Genomic DNA, 26350 nt, shown 5'->3' with positions numbered 1-26350 from the left:
AGAGGAAGAGGGGAGAAAGGAGGAGGGTTTTGGAGTGGTGGTGACATCACACGCGCCGGTTTTGGGCTCGGCGCGTGGGCCCCACGCGCGGCCGGCCGGAGGTGGCGCGTGTGCCACACGCGCCGCCATGTGAGGCGGTGTGAGCAATTTCGACGGAAGGGTATTTTGGTAATTTACTGTGTACGGTAAATGTAAATGTAAATTTTATTTACGTATGGTAAATGTAATTAAATGTTACCTACGGTAAATGTAATTTATAAATTACTTTCAGTAAATGTAAAAAGTAATTTGTAAAAGGGTAAATTAGTAAATTTTATTTACTGAGATTGTATTTACCTTTAAACAGTACGTATATGTATATAAATACGTATATAGTATGTATACGTATAGAAATACGTATGTAATAATTATACGTACAGAAATACATATATAGTACTTATACGTACAGAAATACGCATATAGTACTTATACGTACATAAATACGTATTAATTGAGTATTGTACAGTAACAGTGAATAGTGAACAGTGAACAGTAACTTCGTAAAAACCGAAAATTGCTGAACAGTAACCGATTATTACTGTTTCGGCATTTAAAAGTTTACGAAACGATCCTAAATTCCTTTCTTATCTTTTCAAGGTGATCTATAAAGCGAGGAAATGAAATTATCTTCGGAAATTGTGGGATTCACGCTCAAGTCAATAAGGTGAGTAAAATCTCACTGAATTACGAATCTACCCTCGTGGTGATTCAACATTTTTGCAAGTGTGTTTATCGAATGAATTACAACATGTATATAATTTAGTGGACTATATATATACAGTATAATGGTAATAAGTACATATATATATATAGTTCATTAAATTACGTACTGTTATTAATTCATTAAAAATAGTCATTTCTATGACGGAAGTTTGTGAATTGAGCATGTGTGGTGAAATATGACATGTATAAGATATAGTGGATTATATATATATTGTATAAATGGTAAATAAGTACGAATATATATAGTTTGCTATATAATATACTGTTATGATTTTATTGTGATTCTATTGAGCATGTGATTTGAAGTGTACAATATGATGTGAGATTATTGTACGTGATTTTTAACATTGAGATTGTTAAAATATGAGTTGTCTTCGGACCTGATTTTTGGTACAATATGATGTGAGATTATTGTACGTGTTTGGCAAGTCGAAACCTAGCCTTTGGCCGGGCGAAAGTTACGATACAGTTAGAGCTCTAGTCTGTCTGCCTTAGTACTGCATGAGAGGTAACGGGTGGTTATCTGCTTATGGGTACTCAGTTTATTTTGGATGTTGGGTAGCGGGTGGCTATCCAATATCAGCGGTGTATTACGAGAGGGGTAACAGATGTGTACCAGCGTTCTTGGTACCCGTATTATAAATGCATTGGGTAACCAGAAGGGTTACTTAATTTCCTCATGAGCGTTTTCTTTCATATTTCTTTGGGTCAACCAGATGGGCTGACCATTGACTCATGAGGGCATTTATATTTGTTGTTTTGTGATCTTTCGTATATTTTGATATGCGAATTGTATTTTGATTTTACTCATACGAGCTATAAGCTTACCGGGTTTGTGTTTACAATCCCGGTGCACCAATTCGATGGTGTAGGGGATAATTCCGCAGGTGCTGTTTAGTGGAGGTTGAGTGTCGACTACAGAGGCTCGAAGTCGTTCGGATCCTACTTGTGGTGAGGTTTTAGCATTGGTTTGTGTGTGAGGATTTGTGTAATTTCATTTGTGAGATTTGTGTGTGATTTGTGAGGATTATTACATTTCCATTTTGTGTATGGATTATAAATTTGGGTTGTAATAATTGGTTGTCTGAGTTGTATTGAGAACTCAGAATTGATCCGCTGTTGCACTTAAATGATTTCGATTTATTTGAGATTATTTTGTGTTTAACGACTTTAGAATTTTGAGGTTTTAAGCTCGAAATTTTGGGGTCGTTACACTTGCAGGGGAGCTCGCAAGGCCGTAGAGAGCGGCGGTGCAAGCCACGAAGGGCTGAGGGCGGAGATCGGGGAGGGAGAGCGACTCGGGAGAGAGTGGGATGGAGAATCGGAGAGAGAGAGCCGAGGGAGGCGGAAGAAGAGAGAGAGTGGGTTTCCTGAAATGGAAACCCTAAACACACAATTATCCTATTTATACTAGTTTTCAAATCGGAAACTAACTTCCGGCGTTAATAACTTTTACGTACATCGTCCGATTAGAACGCGTCACATGCTCACGAACTCGTATCGACGAGCTCTACAACTTTCGTGAAGAAAGTTTTCGCAACCGAGCGACAGAATAAACGTCGATAATTTCGTTCGGAAACGTAACGTTTTTCTTATTAAACGTTCCGAGAATGTTTCCGTTTCCGTTCCATAAAGTTGCAAACAATCATATTCATTTTAACTGAATTTCAAAACTTATAGCATTCAATCAAATCAAATATTGTTTTGAAACTTTAGGGTTATTACATGATTTAACTAAGATGGAATCAAGTTAATAGTGTTACAATATATAGGCAGGACAAAAGATCGCAATCCGCTCTTATGAACTTCATAGCTAACAAATATAGGTTATATATATATATATATATATATATATATATATATATATATATATATATATTCAACAATTGCTATTGATCTGTATATTTCCATCACAATTCAAAAACCATCTAAGGCAAGGCAGCAAGACCGTACCCTTTGATTTCTTTTAAGTACGTCCTTCCTAACTTTGCTCATGACCAAGTACAAACGTTATATATTGAAGTACGTCCAGAAACGAAACAAAAGCCAAAAGAAAATACGTTTGCATGCTTCATAATTTTATTAATCTGGTGAGAGCATCAGCTAGCCTGATCTTGGAGACCCTGCTTGAAGGGCCTTGTTTTTGATGAAAAGCCAGCCTATTAAAGGCTTCTTCTTGTTCATCTTCTTAACAGAAGATGACTCTTTGAGCCCCTCTTCTTGTATATCCTCTTTGTTAACAATGACTTGGGTAAGTGAAGGAGGACTAGCAAATTTCACATATCTTTTCTTCTGAAACTCCTCTTCGTTTTGGTTCAATGCCCTCTTAGTTTCAAACTCCGTAGCATTTTCGACGAATTTAAAGTCTTCAATTTCAGGATCCTGATGATCAACCGGGTGCTTTTGAAACTGTTCTCTTGCCTTCACGTAATTGTACAGCTCTCTCCTTGCATGGTCAAGATCATCTCTGAGAGACTTTATACGGTATGCCATTAATTTGTTTTCTTCTCTCGCTTTCTGCAGATTTTGCTGTGCTTCTTCAAGCTCAGCTGTTAAGACTTCCACTTGGGATTGAGCACGTCCTTTCTCAATTGCTCCTGCAGCTTCAATCTGACAGAGAGGAGTCTATTAGAATGTGAGGAAAAGTTGAGAAAATTTCTCAGCTTGTTATAAATGTAGCATTCCACTCGGTATCAGTCTTGATAATGTGGAAAAGCCCAGCCCTAAGATTTTATATATATGTTACATATTGTCAAGTTCTAATTGCTTGAACCATCGTTTCATACATTATGTTACCTGTATTGATTAAGAACACATTACAGTGATTAAACACAGCAATAGTAAACAACAATAGTAATACATGCATAACCAAGTTTAACATGCACCTAGGGTAGAATGTATATGAGCATGCAAACTAATTAAAAGAAGATATTAATGGTGGATAAATCTCAGTAAGAGGTATTCTAAGCTAGCTATACCATCTAACTTTACGCGTGAAAGGCTGATCGATTTCAAGTGTAGAGGTAAATCAGGTAATCTAGCCACCTTTATATATCCACTGCAAGCGTTCTAGGAAGAGCAATAACAAGAAATAAAGGGAGGGTAGACGCACCTCTTTGAGCTTGTTTCCATAGATTTCCCCAACTAAAACTCTTTCACCAAACAACATCACTGCTTCCTTGACAGACCTGAAAGGTGCCCTGGTGTCAATCTCAGCACGCCCCCGGACCACCAGCTTGCCCTCTTCGGCGTTCATGCTTGCTTATACGTACAACACAGATCGAGAACTACGAGAAGCTCCTAGTCTCCGACCACCTCGCTAACCACTTGCTTAGATGATGAAAGAGATAAGCAATGCTAGCAGTACGATCATGAAATGAATGTTGAAGGTCCTTTAATACAAATATTTGTTTCTAACCAGCAGAGTTGTAAACCTGTAAGGAGGTCGTTACAAATGGAGGGTGGTTTGATTTTAGATTAATTGGAGGAAGTTAAAAGAAAATGATCACGGGGCTTTGTTATCTTTGCGTTCACTACACTGGAATTTCGTTAAGTGAAGTTGACAACGGTTGGTTGGACCGTCTTGATCATTTTGTTACTGAGCTATATGGGAAAGGCACTATCAACCTTGATTAGGACCCTGCATCATATCATTCTAAGTGGATATACTTAACATACACCCAAACTATAACAAGTGTTCTCTCTTAGTAATTATTTAGTGATAACCATGCTAGTCAGTAAAATGTTAGACTACTGAAACAGTACGCATGTTTAAATTTAATTAGAGATTGATTGATGAGACTTTTCTTTTGGATTTGAAGATTAGACAGTATGTTTTCTAAAAAACAAACCCAAATCTATCTAGTGAGAACTTAGATCATGTTTTCCACCGACTTAGTTCATCGGTTCAACACAATAACTCGGCTTCACTTCCAAAGATCAAGCGGTCCAAACTTCCCTCAAATAGGTAGGACATGGAAAAATTCGGCAACTGTTGTAGTTCCCACATTAGCACTAGGAAAACAAAACATCGCAAGTGTAACCTTTTCTTTGACAAAAGTTTCAAATTATACTATCAGAGTTCATGGATAGAGGTCATCTGCATGTTGGTGGGTTAAAGGTTCCGGTGAGTCAGATGAACCCTATCGTCATTAGTGTATGCAACCATTTTGATTTGAGCCGTTTGTTGAGTCTAAGACTCTAAGTAGAGGTTAGTTCTAGAGGGCTACTCAAATAATTGAACAAACATCATAATCTACTAGGATCATCGTTTCACATTTACACAGTCTTTCTAGGATTAGGCCGTAAAGAGGAGGTGATAAAATCGCGTCTAAGTAGCGAGTAGAGCGTATTCATGAGTGATGTCATGAATAGTAATTTTCATCAAGAAGTTCATGCTCTAACTACTTTTGAATTTAAATTAGACAGTGGAGAGAGTCATTTTTAACTAGAGTTGTTTTGTTTTTAACCCTTACGACCACGATCATGGTCGTCATAATTAAGGACTGATCGTGGAGGAGAGTGCAGATAATTTCTACCGGACAAATGCCATAAAAGTCCGGCCCAGTGTTTTGGGCCTATGCCGGGAAAGTCCACTAATATAAATATATGCCTTCTTATCTTTTTGATCAGTAGTAGTAGTAGGAGCAATAACCAATTCCCCCCAATTCTTCGAGTCCCAGGGGACTGAGAGTGACCGTAAATTACCCTAACTCGTTCTTTTTCTCCCCAAAACCCTAATTCTCAAAATTCCACCTCCATATGATCCCTCTCGTCTCCGTCGCCGCCACTTAAGCACCGCCAGCTGCGGCTGCCTTGCACTGCTGCCCGAGCTCGAACAACAGCGCAAACATTTCACTCTGAAATCACCGAATCCGATTCCGGATCGGTTTTACCGGAAATTTTAGGGTTTCCCGGTTCGGTTTCGCTGTACTAAACCATGAGTCCTGTCCAGGACTTCAACCAACACTCTCGGCGTCTCGTCGAGCCCGACCTCCGTAAGCTCTCTCTCCTCTCTATTGCATAATTCAACTGTTCATTTCAATTCCCAAGCATACAGTTAGTTTATGAGTAGCGTTACCACTTGAATTTTGGATTGAATTTTGCTTTTGTATGTTGGACTGAATTCGTAGAATCAAAGCATACAGTTAGTTACTGAGTAGAATTACTTGATTTTTCGATTGAATATTGATCTGAATTGTTTGAATGAACTGAAACAGCGATTCAGGTGAGGCTGCAGATGGCGATGGAGGTTCGGGACAGCCTAGAGATAGCGCATACAGCCGAGTACTTGAATTTTCTGAAATGCTACTTTCGAGCTTTTTCGGTGATTCTTCTGCACATCACAACGCCACAGATGATTGATAATCCCGAACATAAGCTCCGGAATATAGTCGTGGAGATTCTCAACCGCCTCCCTCACACTGAAGTGCTCCGCCCCTTCGTGCAGGACCTCCTGAAAGTCGCCATGCAAGTATTGACCACTGATAATGAGGAGAATGGACTGATATGCATTCGGATCATCTTTGATCTCCTGAGGAACTTCAGGCCGACGCTGGAGAATGAAGTTCAGCCGTTTCTGGACTTTGTCTGCAAAATCTACAGCAACTTCGAGGCGACTGTTAATCATTTCTTCTTTGTGAAAGAAGAGAAAGGCATGGCGCCTATGGAAGATGTTAAGCCTGTGGAGAATTCTTTGGATCAGTCGTTAAGTGGTGGGAGTAGTTCGTATACCGGGGGCGGGAAGCTTAATCCCAGTACATGTTCTTTCAAGATAATTACCGAGAGTCCCCTGGTGGTCATGTTTTTGTTTCAGTTGTATAGTCGACTTGTCCAGACAAATATTCCTCATCTGTTGCCTAAGATGGTAGCTGCTATATCTGTTCGTGGCCCTGAATCTGTTCCTCCGCACTTGAAGACTCATTTCACTGAGTTGAAGGGTGCACAGGTGAAGGTAAGCAGCTGTTATATACCCCTTTATGTATCTATTAATGGTTCTCTCAGTGTGGTATTGTCAATCTACCTTATTCATGTCTTCTTTCTTAGTTCTTCACTAATTTGTTTCTCTTTTACAACAGACTGTTTCGTTTCTGACATACCTGTTGAAGAGTTTTGCCGATTATATCAGGCAGCATGAAGAAAGCATATGTAAAAGCATAGTCAATTTGCTAGTTACATGTTCAGACTCTGTATCAATTAGAAAGGTACAATTTTTTTGTATTCTGATCCATTTTTTCACCAGTCAATTTCTTTGTTTTTAAGCGTACGTCTGCAACATACATATTTTCTTGATTGCAGGAATTGTTAGTAGCTTTAAAACATGTCCTTGGAACAGATTTCAAGAGGGGCTTATTTCCTCTGATTGATACACTATTGGAAGAAAGGTAATATTGTTGTTTTCAGTCATATTGCGATGTTTAATTATGAAAACATTACAAAAAAATTGCCAAGTTGAGTGGGGCAAATTATGTAGTGCTCCATCTAAATCTTAATATTATGAGAAATATCTTTTCAGTAGTCTTCAAAATGTTTTTGGAATTAAGAAAGGTTTATTTCTTCTAAAACATCTCATGTTAGAAATTTAAGCACTACGTGTTGTGCATATATTTATGGTTTGCCAAGACACAGAAGAATGGTAAAAGTATTTGATCAGTGTCTTGCATATAAAACCGTTTGTGTTCACCTGGTTCATGTTGGTTCTCATCAGATTTGATAATCTTTAAACTTTTTTGTAAGCAGTCTTGTGGGTTTCATGCTAAGTTTTAAGAAAAAGTTGTTAAATGTATCAGTAACAAGATAGTGAATATATTTGTACATAAGGTCTTGCTACCACCATCAGTGTTATATATTTGTCACTCTGGTTTTCTGTGATAAGCTTTGGTGATGTTTTGTTTTATCAGGGCTTGTTTGGATAGAGTTATCGCACCCGGTTTTCTTGAAATATTTATGTGATATTGACAGATGCCACATATAATCACACAATTAACATGAAGTGGGTCACAGACTTTATACTTACATCTTTAATTTCTGTTATTGCTGCATGTCACATAGAGTGCAGTATACTGTTCATCCCACAATGTAACCAGTTATGTCTGATATGTACTTTTCCTATTCCAGTTTATGCTTACTTCTGAACGAAAGTAAGAATGTTATTAAAGCTAATTTTAATTGATAAAAATGTTTTTGTTCTTGACATTTTCAGGGTTTTGGTTGGATCTGGTCGAGCCTGCTTTGAGACATTGAGACCTTTGGCATATAGTCTACTTGCAGAGATTGTTCATCATGTTAGAGCAGACCTTTCGTTGTCACAGGTACTTTTATCTGGTGTCTAATGCAAAATCAGTTTGTTGTTAATGTCAGTCATTGTATGCACTTCAATTGGTGCATTTGGCCCTAAGTGTTTGGTTTTCTTTTCAATCTGCAGTGGCCTAAATCTGGCTATTTTTTTTTCAGTTTTTTAATTTCATGGTTAAATAACTGATAATAATCCTTGTGGGTTGGGCTGGGATCTCTCTCTCTCTCTCTCTCTCTCTCTCTCTCTCTCTCCCACTGACATAGTGCTGGGTTGCTAGATGTGCAATTGGTAGATCTGTTGTTTGTTTGCCCCTTAACTGAAAATATATCTAATAATTTTATGCTCCGTCATTACTCATCAGTGATTCTCCAATCCTACCCTAACAAACTTGTGTAATTGTGCTGCAGTTATCGCGAATCATATACTTGTTCTCAAGCAACATGCATGACGCTTCATTGTCATTGAGTATTCATACTACTTGTGCCCGCTTGATGCTGAATTTGGTGCATATGCTATCTCCTTTTCTTCAAGATATTTTACTAGTTTTTGTATTTTTTTAGTATTAATATTTCGTGTAATATCTTTATGGACATAGGTGGAACCAATATTCGAGAAAGGAGTTGATCAGCCATCAATGGACCAAGCACGGATTCTATTGGTCTGATTAACAGTCTAAAACTTTTGTTAGAATGGTTTGAGCCATTTACCAAATTCTCTCCTTCTCTATCTGATGAAAAGAAATTGTTTCTTTGTAGGGGCGTATATTAGATGCTTTTGTTGGGAAATTCAGTACTTTTAAACGTAATATTCCTCAGGTATTTTTTGATTGTTGTCCAATTTGGTTCAGAGGTTATAATATTTATTTAATGCAAACCAACACACACACACACACCCACCTATATAGGTATATGTATGTTATGTTTAAGCATAGTTTACTGCCAAACCTTTTGTGTGGCACCCTCATATATCTCTTGGAGCTCATGGTAGATACTTCGCCCACAATTTATTGAAAAAGTCTATCCAAGTATGTAGCGGGTTGTAAGTTAGTTGAGAATCATTATGAGGCTACTGATAGTCAGGTTCTTTGCATTTTCTTATCCAAATGTCATGATTTAATTTAAGAATACCAACATGTCTCCATACTTTCTCATAGCTACTGGAGGAGTCTGAAGAGGGAAAGGATCGCGCCACTCTAAGGTCCAAACTGGAGCTTCCTGTGCAGGTTCGTGTTTTGACAGATTTTTCAATAATAATAATAATAATATTTTTTGGTGTAAGATGGCCTTATGGTTTCCAGTTGCTTTTTTTAATGTTGTGTTTCTTCCGTCTTTTTCTATTTTATGTTTTTGTCATCGTTCTTTTGTGTACTACTTTTTCTTTGGTCATTTATCATTCACTGCATCTTTGTAAAGCTCTTAAAATAGTTGCTCACTAGCTGTTTATATGCTGCTTCAGTTCAGGAAATTGGGGAGGTCGATTTGGATGGAATTATGTCTTGTTTCAGGATTTTTTTTTCAATTTTACTGTTGTCAGACTAGTTGTGGTCTTTTTTTTGGGGGGGGGGGGGGGAGGGGGTTTTTTGAAATTATGGATCTTTTTCCATAGTCAATTGAAGTCTCAGTTTAAACGTTAAAGTATTTATTTGCTCTTTAGACAATTCCATTAATTCTTTTCTTTTGTAGTATTATTGCATATTCATGTTTATATTACTCTTTCATATGATTGAAAGAGAGGATTTAAGTATGGTTTATCATCGAATAATCAGCCTCCGGTTTTAATTATTCTGTTGATTTTGGAATGTAAAATTTTTCAGTGACCGTCTTTAATGTGAATGTTACATGGATAATCCTTTTGGTTTGGAAGACAATAGTTTGATGTGTGCATGAAATAACTCGAAAGTCAAGTCACATGCTTCAAGATTTTTTGACTTTTTCTATATATCCATTTCTCTAATTGCTTGGTCACATCCTCTTTTTGGCAACTGCAGCAGTTTCATACTTTGGCATAAGTTTAAATTTTTATTAGTGTTAATAATTTGGTTGCAGGCAGTTTTGAACGTGCAGGTCACTGTGGAACATTCGAAGGAAGTCAATGATTGTAAGCATCTGATCAAGACATTAGTCATGGGTAATTGATCGGCATTCTCATTTCCTTTTACTATGGCTCTCCAGTTATGTATTATATCAACTTACAAGAAATGTCTGATCTTGTCAGGAATGAAGACCATCATATGGAGTATCACACATGCACACATACCTCGCTCACAGGTATTAATATTATGGTTAAATAGTTTGTCATGAATTTGATTAACATTTATTTCTTATGTGACATTTCTGATGGTTTAAGGTTTCTCCTTCTACGCATGGAACACACCCACAGGTGCTTGTTTCCCCTACATCCAGTTTACCGGCACCACAAGGATTTAAAGGAATGCGAGAAGACGAGGTTATTCACTCTTGAGCTGTTGAATGTAATATTTGGTTTCCGCTTTGTTACCCTCTATCTGACTCTGGCATTGCATAGGTCCGGAAAGCTTCTGGTGTTTTGAAGAGTGGGGTCCATTGCTTAGCCCTCTTCAAGGAGAAGGATGAAGAGAGGGACATGCTGCAACTCTTCTCCCAGATTTTAGCTATCATGGAACCTAGAGATTTAATGGACATGTTCTCGTTGTGTATGCCTGAGCTTTTTGAGTCGATGATTAACAACAGTCAATTGGTTCACATATTCTCTACACTCTTGCAAGCCCCTAAAGTATACAGGCCTTTTGCAGATGTTTTGGTTACCTATCTTGTGAACAGTAAACTTGATGTCTTAAAGTATCCAGATACACCTGCAGCAAAACTGGTATTGCATCTCTTTCGCTTCATTTTTGGAGCAGTTTCAAAAGCACCTCAAGAGTTTGAACGTATTTTGCAACCTCACGTGCCTATTATTATGGAATTCTGCATGAAAAATGCTACTGAAGTTGAAAAACCTCTTGGTTACATGCAACTTCTTCGCACCACCTTTCGAGCTCTTGCAGTATGCAAATTTGAACTTCTTCTGAGGGATTTGATTCCTATGTTACAACCTTGTCTTAATATGCTGTTGATGATGCTTGAGGGTCCAGCTGGGGAAGATATGAAGGACCTTTTGCTGGAATTGTGCTTAACCTTGCCGGCACGGTTGAGCTCATTGTTACCACATCTTCCGCGTCTAATGAAGCCTCTTGTTTTATGTCTTAAAGGAAGTGACGATCTTGTGAGCTTAGGTTTAAGAACACTTGAGTTTTGGGTGGACAGTTTAAATCCTGATTTCTTGGAACCTAGCATGGCTAATGTTATGTCTGAGGTAATTTTAGCCCTATGGTCTCACTTGAGGCCTGCCCCCTATCCTTGGGGAGCAAAAGCATTGCAACTCCTGGGCAAATTAGGTGGTCGTAATAGGCGTTTTCTGAAAGAGCCCCTGGCCCTTGAGTGCAAGGAGAATCCAGAGCATGGACTCCGTGTGATCCTTACATTTGAGCCTGCAACCCCGTTTTTGGTGCCATTGGATCGATGCATTAATCTTGCTGTGGCAGCTGTTATGAACAATAATGGTGGTATTGAGAAATTTTACCGAAAGCAGGCATTGCAGTTTCTTCGTGTTTGCTTATCGTCTCAGCTTAATTTGCCAGAAAAGGTTACTGACGATGGATGCACACCTAATCAGTTGTCCACATCGTTAGTTTCTGCAGTTGATGCTTCGACTCAGCGGCCAGAATCTTCAGAGATAAAGGTTGGTTGATTTTATCTGTGAGGTGATGAATTATCATTCTGTTAGCATTCCACTCAATCTCTTTTTGCTGTTGATTTTCATTATATATTAGTGAACAGTATGCACTATACTCCATTGCTTATAGCTTTTCGTTAACTCACGTAACACATGATATACAAATTTAAGTATCAATGATTTTTTTTAAGTATAATATTTTTAATTCTGTACACCATGTAAACACTGGCACCTTGTTATTTGGTCTTTTTGGAAACTGAATGACGTTAAGTTTGTTCTCTTGCTATAGCCTTTACATTATCAAGTGCGCTTTAAATTTCTTCCTACTCACTTCTTGTTTTGAAAAAGCTCCAAAAGGAAAACAGTACTATAGTGTGACAAATGTATGCATAATTGCAGGCTGACTTGGGTGTAAAGACAAAGACCCAACTTTTGGCTGAAAAGTCAGTTTTCAAGGTTCTGTTGATGACCATTATTTCTGCCAGTGTGGATCCGGACTTCCATGACCCCAAGGATGACTTTATTGTCAATGTCTGCCGCCATTTCGCAATGATGTTTCATATCGACTCATCCTCAAGTAGTACCTCAGTCTCTACTTCTACCCTTGGTGGTCCTATGCTTTCTTCAAATGTTAATACGGGTTCCAGTTCCAGATCAAAGAATAGTTCTTCTTCAAACCTCAAGGAGTTGGATCCTCTAATATTTTTAGATGCTTTAGTTGATGTTCTAGCAGATGAAAACAGACTCCACGCCAAAGCTGCGCTTAGCGCTTTAAATGTTTTCTGTGAAACACTTATGTTTCTCGCTCGCTCGAAGCAAGCTGATGTACTGATGTCAAGGGGCCCCGGTACTCCAATGATGGTCTCTAGCCCATCCATGAATCCTGTATACTCTCCACCTCCAAGTGTTCGCATCCCTGTTTTTGAGCAACTTCTTCCCCGTCTATTGCATTGTTGCTATGGAACAACCTGGCAAGCACAGATGGGAGGCGTAATGGGACTTGGTGCTTTGGTTGGGAAGGTCACTGTTGAAACTTTATGTGTTTTCCAAGTAAGGATTGTTCGCGGTTTGGTATATGTTCTTAAAAGGCTTCCTACTTATGCTAGCAAGGAGCAAGAAGAGACCAGTCAGGTGCTTACGCAAGTTCTTCGTGTAGTTAATAATGTTGATGAAGCAAATAGTGAACCTCGCCGGCAAAGTTTTCAAGGAGTAGTTGAATTCCTATCTTCAGAGTTGTTTAATCCCAATGCATCTGTTATTGTGAGGAAGAATGTGCAGTCATGTTTGGCACTTTTGGCTAGTAGAACTGGTAGTGAGGTATCTGAGTTGCTTGAGCCTTTGTATCAACCTTTGCTTCAGCCTCTTTTGGTGCGACCACTTCGATCAAAAACTGTAGATCAACAGGTATTCTATGAATTATATATTAGAACTGGTACTGGATATTATTATTATTATTAGTACTTCCTCAATTTCTCTGACTTCATACGATGGCGTATATAGGTGGGAACAGTTACTGCTTTAAACTTCTGCTTAGCATTGAGGCCGCCTCTTCTCAAGCTTACTCAGGATTTGGTTAACTTTCTGCAAGAAGCATTGCAGATAGCTGAGGCTGATGAAACTGTGTGGGTTGTGAAGTTCATGAACCCCAAAGTGGCCACATCACTAAATAAGCTTCGAACAGCTTGCATCGAGTTACTCTGTACAACAATGGCATGGGCAGATTTTAAAACCCAAAATCATGCTGAATTGCGTGCAAAAATCATTTCCATGTTTTTCAAATCCTTGACATGTCGAACGCCTGAAATTGTTGCTGTGGCCAAGGAAGGCTTGCGACAGGTAGGGTTGATCTCCTTTTCATTTCTCGTCTTCATTTTCTTACTTTATATTGATGGTCATAGTACATTTCATATCTGAATAGTGGCATCCTTTTTTGAATATTGTGTTGTGTATCAGTCAATTGCTTGGCTATTTGAGGTGATGTTGCTCATCTGGTTTATAATTTTTTTTACTTTGGCCAGCTGAGTCATATGTGGATGTTTAATGGAGGATTATCATCATTTATGACTCAGCTATTCTAGTTCCTTTCCCATACTTGTGTTTTCAACCAAAGAATTTGGATTTTTGTTCTTTTTGACTACATATCTCATACATGTACCGTACTATATTTCTGTTCAGGTTATAAATCAGCAGAGGATGCCAAAGGAGCTTCTTCAGAGCAGCCTTAGGCCTATTTTGGTAAACTTGGCACATACGAAGAATTTGAGCATGCCTCTTCTGCAGGGTCTGGCCCGGCTTCTTGAGCTTCTGTCTAATTGGTTTAATGTCACCCTTGGTGGCAAGTTGCTAGAACACCTTAAGAAGTGGTTAGAACCTGAAAAGCTTTCACAAAGTCAGAAATCATGGAAGGCTGGTGAAGAACCAAAAATAGCAGCTGGTAATGTGCTTTCAGTCTGCTTGTGTTCATTGATTTATGATACCTATGCATTCTAACAAAACCTAGTCAATTTCTGTTCATTTCAGCTATCATTGAACTTTTTCACCTTCTTCCTATGGCCGCATCAAAGTTCCTTGACGAACTTGTAACTTTGACTATTGAATTAGAGGGAGCTCTTCTCCCTGGACAAGTATACAGTGAAATTAATAGTCCGTATCGTCTTCCACTCACAAAGTTTCTGAACCGCTATGCTAGCCTTGCTGTTGATTATTTCCTTGCGCGATTAAGTGAACCAAAGTACTTCCGGAGGTAACTTTCAATGTGAATAATATATATTCTCTTTGTAACCATAGACAATGACAATCAATGATAGACGACTGTTAGAATAAATAAAAATAATTCAGAAAGGAAAAATAAACACACTTATTTTGGATATGGAACAAGTTTGAATGCCAAAAAATTGATTTATACATACACTGTTTGGTGAAACTGTGAAAGATGGGATCTCATGGATTATGTGATACCCTAAATACTTATATCATTCAGTTCTGTACTTTATATATAGTATACTTATATTTACTTCTCTTTGCTCATGTAATATAGGTTTATGTATATAATCCGCTCAGATGCCGGCCAGCCACTGAGAGATGAACTTGCTAAATCGCCACAGAAAATACTTGCAAATGCATTTCCTGAGTTTTTGGTAAGCTCTGATGGAGTGACGGCATCAACTCCCGCTTTGTTGGGTGACGAAGGTCTTGCTAAGCCTCCACCAGATAGTTCAATTCCACCATCTGCACAACTTGGTGCAACGTCAGATGCTTATTTTCGGGGACTTGCACTTGTTAAAACTTTAGTAAAATTAATACCTGGCTGGCTACAGAGTAATCACGATGTGTTTGAGACCTTGGTTCTTGTTTGGAAGTCAGCTGCAAGACTATCTCGTTTGCAGAATGAACAGGAGCTGGACTTGGTGCAGGTAAAATTTACGTCTTGTGCTGTCCCTTTTAATGGTTGATTGGGTGTTGAAACAGGGGAAGAGAAGCCTTTACTTTTTCTCTTATAAAAGATGTTACTGTCAGGTTTGTAGTAATATTTGCAGGTAGTAGCTATACTTTATTTGATTTGTGTACTGCACACTGCATACTGTTTGTTCAAAATATGAACTAACACACTGTCTGCCTGTCCTTGACTTTACTGTTTTTTTATTTTCACGAGAGTGATGCTATACTTTCCGTCTGAATCGATTGATCTGCCATCTTTTGATCATTTTTTCTTGATGATTCTAAATTGCAGGTTAAAGAAAGCAAATGGCTTGTCAAATGCTTCTTGAATTATTTACGGCACGAGAAAACAGAAGTGAATGTTCTCTTTGATATACTCACCATCTTCTTGTTTCATTCTCGAATTGATTATACATTTCTGAAGGAGTTCTATATTATTGAGGTATTTTGAATATGAGTTCTTGTTTCTGTTTTCTTGGTTATTTTACTTGGGTCAACTGTTTGTCAAAGTATGATGACCTTTTTTTCTTCAGGTTGCAGAAGGTTATCCACCCAACTATAAAAAGGCACTTCTTTTGCATTTCTTAACTCTTTTCCAATCAAAACAGCTTGGTCATGATCATTTGGTGGTTATAATGCAAATGCTCATTCTCCCGATGCTTGCTCATGCCTTCCAAAATGATCAAAGTTGGGAAGTTGTAGACCAGGCTATTGTGAAAACAATTGTGGACAAACTTCTTGATCCTCCAGAAGAGGTATTCTTTTCTAAAACCAAAGAGTTTCCAGTGCCATTACATGTTTTTTCCTGTATATAGTTTTTTTATTGGCTTCTAAGTACATGTTTCATTTATGTCATTGATTCCATATCGTTGTAGGTTTCTGCTGAATACGACGAGCCATTGAGAATTGAACTATTGCAGCTTGCCACTTTGCTGCTTAAGTATCTGCAGAACGACCTTGTTGGTCATAGGAAAGAGCTGATCAAATTTGGTTGGAATCATCTCAAACGCGAAGATAGTGCCAGTAAACAGTGGGCATTTGTAAATGTTTGTCATTTTTTGGAGGCCTATCAAGCTCCAGAAAAAATTATTCTGCAGGTATGGCAGAAAAAATGCATAATTGTTTTTGACTTGTCCTGTTGGAAGTTAATGTCTTAACGGCATTAATGCTACTGTTTGTAAATAAATGTTTGATTGTCTAATTGGCAATTAATGTCTCATTGGCATTGATGTTACTGGATATTGATTATGTTTGTTGGAAGACTCCTGTTAATTTTGCCTACTATTTCCAAACAAACAGCCATTTTGCATATGGTGGAAACCACATCACTACTTAAATTCCAGGCCAAAATGCATATTATTTCTATTAGATACTGGTGATATGGTGTTTGAGTGACATTGTAGTTAGCTTTGCTAGTGGATGTCTTGGCATTGTTGTGCTCTGTTCTTATGAAAAGATAAAAGGAGAGTGCACTGGCATGTACACTAACACTTCCTTAATATGCACATAATACTTGTTCCTTTTTAAGATAATCCTGATTTGGTGCCATAATTTTCAGGTTTTTGTTGCACTACTGAGAACTTGCCAGCCTGAGAATAAAATGCTGGTCAAGCAGGCCCTTGATATACTAATGCCTGCACTGCCCCGAAGGTTACCGCATGGAGATATTCGTATGCCAATTTGGATACGATACACAAAAAAGATTCTGGTTGAGGAAGGCCACTCAGTTCCTAATTTGATTCACATTTTCCAGCTTATTGTGCGCCATTCAGATCTCTTTTATAGCTGTAGAGCACAATTTGTACCTCAGATGGTCAATTCTCTCAGTCGCCTTGGATTACCTTACAACACCACTGCAGAGAACAGGCGTCTTGCAATTGAACTTGCTGGATTGGTGGTTGGCTGGGAAAGACAACGCCAAAATGAAATGAAAGTGGTAGCTGATGGTGATGTCACCAATCAGATCACAGAATTTAATTCGGGCCCTTCTAGTGCTGATCTTAAGCGCTCTGTGGATGGGTCTACATTTCCTGAAGATCCAACGAAACGTGTCAAAGTTGAACCTGGTCTTCAATCTTTATGTGTAATGTCACCAGGAAGTGCATCATCGATTCCTAACATTGAGACCCCGGGATCTACTGGCCAGCCTGATGAAGAATTCAAGCCAAATGCTGCCATGGAAGAAATGATAATCAACTTTCTGATAAGGGTAAGTCATTTTATCAACTCTTGTTTTGATGTTTAAAACAAACTCTTCATTTGATGATTTATTGTTTTACCACTTTCTTGATATTGGAAACAGGTTGCATTGGTCATAGAGCCTAAGGACAAAGAAGCAAGTACCATGTACAAACAAGCTCTGGAGCTACTTTCACAAGCCTTGGAGGTGTGGCCAACTGCCAATGTTAAATTTAATTATCTTGAGAAGCTGCTGAGCAGCATTCAGCCTCCTTCCAAGGACCCTTCCACTGCCCTGGCACAGGGGTTGGATGTGATGAACAAAGTTCTGGAGAAGCAGCCGCATCTGTTCATCAGAAATAATCTTAACCAGATTTCGCAGGTATCTAACAAGTGTTTTTTTTTTTCAATACTGATACAACCTAAACTGGTACACTCACTTTGGTCCTGTGGTGTTTTCTTTGCCAGATTCTTGAACCATGTTTCAAGTTGAAACTGTTAGATGCTGGAAAGTCACTGTGCTCCATGTTGAAAATGGTCTTTCTGGCTTTTCCACTGGATGCAGCTACAACTCCCCCTGATCTGAAGCAACTATATCAGAAAGTTGATGAACTAATACAGAAGCAGATGATGATTACTATTCCAATGCCTCAAACACCTGGTGAAGACAGCAATGTTAATACAATTAGTTTTGTCTTGCTTGTGATTAAAACCTTGACTGAGGTTCAGAATAACTTCATTGATCCTAATATCTTGGTTCGTATTCTTCAACGTTTGGCAAGAGAAATGGGCCCATCATCTGGTTCTCATCTGAAACAAGTAGGCATCTGTTTCTCATTTCTTATCTCTTTAGTGCTTCATAAATTTGCATCTTTTGGATGAAACTATGTTCACCTCTTTTCTACATCATAAAGTTTCTTTTAGATGACGTCTTTATATATATATATATATATATATATATATATATATATATATATATATATATATATGGACGATCTAGAAAGGACATCCTTGCTTTAAGAATTTGAGGAATTTTCTTATTTTACACTTTACATATATATTTATATGTATAATTTATCTCAGTTTTTCTCTTGGTATACTTCTTATATGATACATGGACTGTTCTGTTTGTTCAGTTCATGTGATGTTCCTTCGTGTTTGGTTTCTGTGTGTTGTTTGACACATGATTCATAAGTGTGACTGTGTCACATCTCTCTTCCTTTCTTTTCCTTCTTAGTTTTTGCCGAGGGAGGGGGATAGAGTTGTAGTTGTCAACTTCAAACACAGGGCCAGTGGGTTTTATAAGCTGATTAAATAAGTAGTCGGAATAAAGTCATAGCTTAGGATCTCATAAATGATTTTAATTTTTGTCTACTTATCATCGGTGATCATAGTTAGATTAGTAGAAGGGTAACATGTGTTGTAAATAGGTAGTCGTTACTTTTGTGTGTTTAAATAATGTTACATAAGTTGGATATTACTTGCTACTGAGGCACTAGCAACTTAGGCTTCAATAAGAACAATGACAACCAACATAGTTGAGGTTGTACTCTATGTATAACGGACTCTTGTAATGCCATGTAGCAAAGCTGGAGTTTGTGTACTAGGCTGGGGATGGACTCATTCTGTTAATGTGTAGAATCTGTAGTTAACATTTGTGTCTGACAAATTTATACATCCGCGATACTTCAATAACTTTGCAATGTACATTTCTGCTTCCTGTATTATATGTACTAGGCCCATCATACAATCATACCTTAGGGTCGGACCGCCTGGCCCTGCACTTTTACAGGCCTAGTCTGATGTTTCAGTATGACCTTTTCACTTCGTCCATTTCAGGCCCAGAAAGAGCTGGATTCAGCAGCGTCTTCTTCGCGTCAAGGTGCTGATGCTGGAGCAGTGATTTCTAATCTGAAATCTGTGCTGAAGCTTATTAATGAAAGGGCCATGCTTGTTACTGAGTGCAAAAGAACGGTTACTCAAATTTTGAATAGTTTGCTGTCTGAGAAAGGTACTGATTCTAGTGTGCTTCTATGCATACTGGATGTGATAAAAGGGTGGATTGAAGATGACAATGGAAAGCCAGGCACATCAGTCTCATCAAGTGCTTTTCTCACACCAAAAGAAATAGTTTCCTTTCTTCAGAAGCTTTCACTAGTTGATAAGCAACACTTCTCAGATTCTCTAGACGAGTGGGACAGTAAATATCTTGAGCTTCTTTATGGATTATGTGCTGATTCAAATAAGTAAGTAATATGATCCTGTTTTTTTTTTTTTTATGTTACATAGATACAAACTATTATTAAATGAATTCAATGACTTCCAGATATCCCCTATCACTGCGTCAAGAGGTGTTTCAGAAGGTGGAAAGGCAATTCATGCTTGGTTTACGAGCTAGAAATCCTGAATCTAGGATGAAATTTTTCTCACTTTACCATGAATCTCTTGGGAAAACTCTGTTTGCTAGGCTTCAATACATTATTCACCTTCAGAACTGGGAAGCTTTGAGTGATGTCTTCTGGCTCAAACAAGGCCTTGATCTTCTTTTAGCAATCCTAGTTGAGGATAAAGCCATCACACTTGCTCCGAATTCAGCGAAGGTGGCACCGCTGCTTATTTCAGGTTCTCCAGATCCTTCTGGGATGCAGCACCAGGGAACTGATGTTCCAGAGGGTTCGGAAGATGCGCCTCTAACATTTGATATTCTTGTCCGTAAGCATGCACAGTTTTTAAATGAGATGAGTAAACTCAAGGTAATACTGCATTGCTTGTGTAATGACTAAATATTAAACGGTGTTATATCGATTGTGCTTAGATTATAGTTTTAAACAAAAGAAGCTGTTTCTTTTTCTTGTAATTTAAAAATAAAAAGTATTTCCAGTGGTCCAAAATGTTGAAATTCTGACACATTTTTTGTAGGTCTCTGATCTCATTATTCCACTCAGAGAGCTTGCTCATATGGATGCAAATGTTGCATATCATTTGTGGGTGTTGGTGTTTCCTATTGTCTGGGTAACTTTACAGAAGGAAGAGCAGGTAGCATTAGCTAAACCAATGATTACACTCCTCTCTAAAGATTATCACAAAAAGCAGCAAGGCAATAGACCAAATGTCGTGCAAGCACTTCTGGAAGGGCTTCAGTTGAGCCATCCTCAACCACGGATGCCGAGTGAGCTAATTAAATATATTGGGAAAACTTACAATGCATGGCATATTGCATTAGCACTACTGGAGAGTCATGTTATGCTGTTCACAAATGATACAAAATGTTCCGAGTCACTAGCTGAACTTTATCGTTTGCTTAATGAAGAAGATATGAGGTGTGGGTTGTGGAAGAAAAGGTCAATCACCGCAGAGACTAGAGCCGGGCTTTCGCTAGTTCAGCATGGTTATTGGCAGCGTGCTCAAAGCCTCTTTTACCAAGCAATGGTTAAGGCAACTCAAGGCACATATAACAATGCTGTACCAAAAGCTGAGATGTGTCTGTGGGAAGAACAATGGGTATACTGTGCTAGTCAGCTTAGCCAATGGGATGCATTGGTAGACTTTGGCAAGAGTATAGACAATTATGAAATACTACTCGACAGTCTTTGGAAATTGCCTGATTGGGCATATATGAAGGATGTTGTAATTCCAAAGGCACAAGTAGAAGAAACTCCAAAACTGCGGCTTATTCAAGCATTTTTTGCTCTACATGATAAAAACGCAAATGGTGTTGGGGATGCTGAGAACATTGTGGGGAAAGGTGTTGATCTTGCTTTAGAACAGTGGTGGCAGTTGCCACAGATGTCTGTTCATTCTAGGATTCCGTTGTTGCAGCAGTTCCAACAGCTGGTTGAAGTTCAAGAATCATCAAGAATACTTGTGGATATTGCCAATGGAAACAAGGTTGCTGCAAATTCTGTGGTCGGTGTGCATGGAAATCTTTACGCTGACCTCAAAGACATCCTTGAAACTTGGAGACTGAGAACTCCTAATGAATGGGATAACATGTCTGTTTGGTATGATTTGCTACAATGGAGGAATGAAATGTATAATGCAGTCATAGATGCATTCAAAGATTTTACAACTACAAATCCTCAACTTCATCACCTTGGTTATCGTGACAAAGCATGGAATGTCAATAAGCTTGCTCGTATTGGTCGTAAGCAGGGCCTTTATGATGTTTGTGTCACAATACTGGAAAAGATGTATGGCCATTCAACCATGGAAGTGCAGGTATTAAATATTATAAACATGTTATGTTTGTTCAGAAAGACAGCATCATTGCGTCCAATGCGCAGGGGAAAAATAAAATAAAAACAGAACAGATCTGTTGGACTTTTTATGTGTATGCCATTAGCCTGAACATACCTATCCAACCTTGTTCATAATGTCGGGTCATCATCATGAAACCTGGTGTTTCAGTAATTTTTTTTTGTTTCTCGTCCCCTTTTTCCTGGATTCTTGCCTATCATCCGTCTTTCTATGTGTGCAGGAGGCCTTTGTGAAGATAAGAGAACAAGCGAAAGCTTATCTGGAGATGAAAGGAGAGCTTACCAGTGGTCTCAATCTAATTAACAGCACTAACCTAGAGTATTTTCCAGTGAAACATAAGGCAGAAATATTTCGTCTTAAAGGGGATTTCCTGTTAAAGCTGTGCGACTCTGAAGGTGCTAATCAGGCATACTCTAATGGCATCAGCCTGTTCAAGAATTTGCCAAAAGGATGGATAAGCTGGGGAAATTATTGTGACATGGTATTGCCTATTATGTGCTTCTGTTGCAATTTATATTAATGGTTACTTGTTGGTTATGACTCTTCTGTTATGTTCTCTGTTTTGTACAGGCTTACAGAGACACACATGACGAGATTTGGCTGGAGTATGCTGTGAGCTGCTTTCTTCAAGGCATTAAATTTGGCATATCTAACTCAAGAAGCCATCTAGCTCGTGTTCTGTATCTTCTCAGCTTTGATACTCCTAATGAGCCTGTTGGGAGGGCTTTCGATAAATATCTTGAACAAATTCCCCATTGGGTCTGGCTTTCATGGATTCCACAACTGTTACTTTCTTTGCAAAGGACTGAAGCTCCACATTGCAAACTTGTTCTACTTAAAATTGCAACTGTGTACCCCCAGGTAAATGTCATAGTACATGTGTAAAGGGAAAATTTATTACATGATTAAACCCAACAGAATGCTGACATTCAAAATCGCAGGCCCTATATTATTGGCTTCGCACATATTTGCTTGAAAGGCGTGATGTTGCAAATAAAACTGAACTTGGTAGTAGGATGGCAATGGCTCAAAGAATGCAGCAAAGTGCCACTGGTGCCAGTGCTGGTTCAATGGGCTTAGCTGACGGGAATGCCAGAGTACAAGGTCATAGTGGTCTATCCTCAGACAATCAAGTTCACCAAGCTGCTCAATCCGGTGGGGGTATTGGCTCTCATGACGGTGGAAACTCTCATGGGCAAGAATCTGAAAGGTCAACAGGTGTTGAGAGCAGCATGCATCCAGGGAATGACCAACAAGGTGCTTCAACCATCAATGACGGTGGTCAGAATGCAATAAGGCATAATGGTGCTTTCGGATCCCCGCCTTCTGCTGCCAGTGCTTTTGATGCTGCTAAGGATATAATGGAGGCTCTTAGAAGCAAACATACTAATTTGGCCACTGAACTTGAGGTGAAAGTTGCTTTTGTATAGCAATTATAATGCTTTCTTTTTTGGTTTATCAAAATCTAATCAAAGCAAACCAAGAAGATGATTTAAATGGAAACAAGAACAGCATCGATTCTTTACACAATCGTAGCATTCAAGAATTAAACTAGAGGCTCAACGCCAATGCCTCCCAGTGGGCCTGTGTATTCGTAAATACCTATTCATTCATGCCTCAAACAAAAGTGATATTTGTTTACATAGACACATCAAAAGATTATATTTGTTTACATAGACACATCAAAAGATTCTTCAGATAATTGCTCCTTGTCTATTTGTAACCAACCAGCTAACTTTACATGCATGTTATATCAAAATATATGATTTTAGTTTTTGGGACTAAAGTTTCACAGGTGATGTGTTTCAGAAATAATTTTTTATCATCTTGATTACTCATGTTAATTGTGTTTTCTTTCTGGATGCAGAGTTTACTCACTGAAATTGGGTCAAGGTTTGTCACTTTGCCAGAGGAGAGACTTCTGGCGGTGGTTAATGCACTGCTCCACCGTTGTTACAAGTATCCAACAGCGACCACAGCTGAGGTTCCCCAATCTCTTAAGAAGGAGCTTTCTGGTGTTTGCAGAGCTTGCTTTTCAGCAGATGCTGTAAATAAGCATGTTGATTTTGTGAGAGAATACAAACAGGATTTCGAGCGTGATCTTGATCCTGGGAGCACTCCTACTTTTCCGTCAACCCTCTCTGAGTTGACTGAGCGGTTAAAGCATTGGAAAAATGTGCTCCAGAGCAATGTTGAAGACAGGTTTCCAGCTGTTTTGAAGCTGGAAGAGGAAAGTAGGGTGCTGCGTGACTTTCATGTTGTGGATGTTGAGGTTCCAGGACAATACTTCAGCGATCAGGTTATCAAGTCATTTTTTATTTTATCATTTCTGCTTGTCATTGGGGTTCTTGGTTTGTAGTTTATGATACACCTAACTTTTGTGTTCTTGTGCCATTGTGTAAAATGGGGCCAGAAAGCACCATTCAAAAAACAATTGCATTAAATGCCATCTTCCTCTCCACTAAAATGCTCCTAGATGCAATTTCTTAATAAAATCTGATTGCAATGATTACAGGAAATAGCACCGGACCATACCATTAAGTTGGATAGGGTTGGAGCTGATATACCAATTGTACGAAGGCATGGAAGCAGTTTCCGGCGCTTGACTCTTATTGGCTCTGATGGATCTCAGCGTCATTTTATTGTCCAGACATCTTTGACCCCTAATGCAAGAAGTGATGAACGAATATTGCAGCTTTTCCGTGTGATGAACCAGATGTTTGATAAGCACAAGGAATCAAGGCGACGCCACATAAGCATTCACACTCCAATCATTATACCTGTTTGGTCACAGGTTTGACTCTTCTCTATCAATAATATACTCTTTTCATGTGTAAGGCGATGGGGGAGGGGTGAAAAGGTCGGTGCAAAGTGTAGTGTGTTTTCTTATGATAGATCACTTGTGTGATCTAGATTAAGCTGCTAGGCTTAGGCACAACAAAGGAAGATTAGGTATGTTATAACAAAATTGTGGCTATATTTTCAGGTACGTATGGTAGAAGATGATTTGATGTACAGCACCTTCCTTGAGGTGTATGAGAACCATTGTGCAAGGAATGACAAGGAGGCAGATCTTCCTATCACCTATTTCAAGGAGCAGTTAAACCAAGCTATATCTGGCCAAATTTCACCAGAAGCTGTTATAGACCTTCGCCTGCAAGCTTATACGGACATAACAAGAAATCTCGTACAGGATGGGATCTTTTCCCAGTACATGTACAAGACTCTACCAAGTGGCAGCCATATGTGGGCTTTCAAGAAGCAGTTTGCAATTCAGTTAGCCCTCTCAAGTTTCATGTCTCTCATGTTACAAATTGGGGGGCGGTCACCAAACAAAATACTATTTGCCAAGAACACAGGAAAGATATTTCAAACTGATTTTCATCCTGCATATGATGCAAATGGAATGATCGAATTTAATGAACCGGTGCCTTTCCGTCTTACGAGGAACATGCAATATTTCTTCTCCCATTTTGGAGTGGAAGGCCTCATTGTGTCTGCAATGTGTGCAGCAGCACAGGCTGTTGTTTCACCTAAAGTGAGTTTTTCGTGGAAGTTATTTATTTAGTAAAAGTGATAATGGAAACACATCATGAAACAGGACAGGGTGTAATGTTATCCTAATCTACAACCTTATTTATATTGCAGCAAAGTCAGCATCTATGGCACCAGTTAGCTATGTTTTTCCGCGATGAGCTTCTGTCTTGGTCTTGGAGGAGACCCCTTGGGATGCCTATGGCCCCTTTTTCTGGTGGGGGTAGTATGAACCCGGCTGATTTCAAGCAGAAGGTCATCAACAATGTTAAGCACGTGATTAACCGGATCAATGGAATCGCCCCACAGTATTTCTCTGAAGAGGTAAGCCAGTCCTTCTGTCATTAAAAAAAGAAAAGCCAGGGATCTCACCTTGCTAACAGCATCCCTGACGGCAGAAAAGCTTGCACAATAAATAGTGTTCTTTGAAAGAAAATTATTGATGCAAATTCAGTTATTACCCGTTTGGTTTCAAATTTAAAGATAATTTGCAAATTTAAATGAGTTTTTAGTCTGTTTTTTCCTCTTCCAGTTTCAATCTTTGAATCATTTGCTAGTTCGTAAGGTCCATTGATCATGTCTTTACCTACTTACAGGAGGAGAATGCCATGGAACCACCACAGTCGGTTCAGCGTGGAGTGACCGAGTTAGTTGAAGCAGCCTTGACTCCAAGGAACCTGTGCATGATGGATCCAACGTGGCATGCCTGGTTTTGAGAATTGGCGCCAGAGTTTAAATTACTAAGATTTAGTGGATTTGGTTCTTATGGTTTCGAGGTGTAAATGTTTAATTATAGGTGAAAGGCGCAGTTTTAATATTTCTCAACACCTATTGTGACATTGAAGCGATTGGGTGTTGAATGTAAATTACAAAACTCGTATTTAACATCAATGAAAATTAGCTCTCTTTGAAGCATCTCACTCTAAAACTCAGAATCTTCATTATTCTTCCCTGAAAATGAGATTGGTAAAACGGCCTGCAAACAATAGAGGCGGCAGCATTTTAAACAAAACCAGAGAAAACACAGATTCCAAACACATATTTTTGCTGTCATTTTTGGAGCGTGATGCTCACAATCTCACTTACTGTGTTTACTGAATACAACAAAATCTTTTGGTCACTCACTGGGTAGGCTTT

General features: G+C 38.7%; 2 protein-coding genes across 3 annotated transcripts; one reads left to right on the top strand and one right to left on the bottom strand.

Moving 5' to 3' along the window:
- Nucleotides 1-2679: 2679 nt before the first annotated feature.
- Nucleotides 2680-4107, bottom strand: LOC126796438 (WEB family protein At3g51220). The gene is made up of 2 exons (XM_050523267.1): nucleotides 3875-4107; nucleotides 2680-3372 (listed from the first exon to the last, which is right to left on the bottom strand). The coding sequence occupies exons 1-2, from the start codon at nucleotides 4016-4018 to the stop codon at nucleotides 2866-2868; spliced, it is 651 nt and encodes a 216-aa protein (XP_050379224.1). The 5' UTR covers nucleotides 4019-4107; the 3' UTR covers nucleotides 2680-2865.
- Nucleotides 4108-5509: 1402 nt separating this feature from the next.
- Nucleotides 5510-26127, top strand: LOC126799469 (uncharacterized). 2 transcript variants are annotated; one of them, XM_050526684.1, is made up of 35 exons: nucleotides 5510-5759; nucleotides 5982-6715; nucleotides 6840-6965; nucleotides 7060-7145; nucleotides 7964-8072; nucleotides 8464-8559; nucleotides 8652-8714; nucleotides 8812-8871; nucleotides 9210-9278; nucleotides 10102-10183; nucleotides 10271-10323; nucleotides 10436-10501; nucleotides 10580-11812; nucleotides 12206-13210; nucleotides 13307-13642; nucleotides 13982-14240; nucleotides 14327-14549; nucleotides 14844-15219; nucleotides 15537-15686; nucleotides 15778-15999; nucleotides 16120-16341; nucleotides 16803-17453; nucleotides 17547-17804; nucleotides 17891-18241; nucleotides 19262-19668; nucleotides 19749-20175; nucleotides 20342-21640; nucleotides 21900-22160; nucleotides 22250-22540; nucleotides 22621-23088; nucleotides 23547-23978; nucleotides 24195-24473; nucleotides 24666-25217; nucleotides 25328-25537; nucleotides 25810-26127. In XM_050526684.1, exons 1-35 carry the CDS (start codon nucleotides 5702-5704, stop codon nucleotides 25927-25929), a joined length of 11634 nt encoding a protein of 3877 aa, XP_050382641.1. In that variant the 5' UTR covers nucleotides 5510-5701; the 3' UTR covers nucleotides 25930-26127. The 2 variants fall into 2 exon arrangements, with proteins under 2 accessions (XP_050382641.1, XP_050382633.1); XM_050526676.1 differs by having other exon boundaries at nucleotides 10403-10501.
- Nucleotides 26128-26350: the final 223 nt, after the last annotated feature.

The sequence above is a fragment of the Argentina anserina genome, chromosome 1, assembly GCF_933775445.1.
Source record: "Argentina anserina chromosome 1, drPotAnse1.1, whole genome shotgun sequence".
NCBI lineage: Eukaryota > Viridiplantae > Streptophyta > Magnoliopsida > Rosales > Rosaceae > Argentina > Argentina anserina.
The sequence above is the reverse complement of the archived record's forward strand: the minus strand, read 5'-3'. Positions and strand labels throughout refer to the sequence as shown.

Coding starts and splice junctions, on each gene's coding strand:
- LOC126799469 (XM_050526676.1), top strand. CDS start 5,702: ATGAGTCCTGTCCAGGACTTCAACCAACACTCTCGGCGTCTCGTCGAG. Junction 22,541..22,620: donor TTGCAACTGTGTACCCCCAG/GTAAATGTCATA, acceptor TCAAAATCGCAG/GCCCTATATTATTGGCTTCG. Junction 25,218..25,327: donor AGGCTGTTGTTTCACCTAAA/GTGAGTTTTTCG, acceptor TTTATATTGCAG/CAAAGTCAGCATCTATGGCA.
- LOC126796438 (XM_050523267.1), bottom strand. CDS start 4,018: ATGAACGCCGAAGAGGGCAAGCTGGTGGTCCGGGGGCGTGCTGAGATT. Junction 3,373..3,874: donor ATGGAAACAAGCTCAAAGAG/GTGCGTCTACCC, acceptor CCTCTCTGTCAG/ATTGAAGCTGCAGGAGCAAT.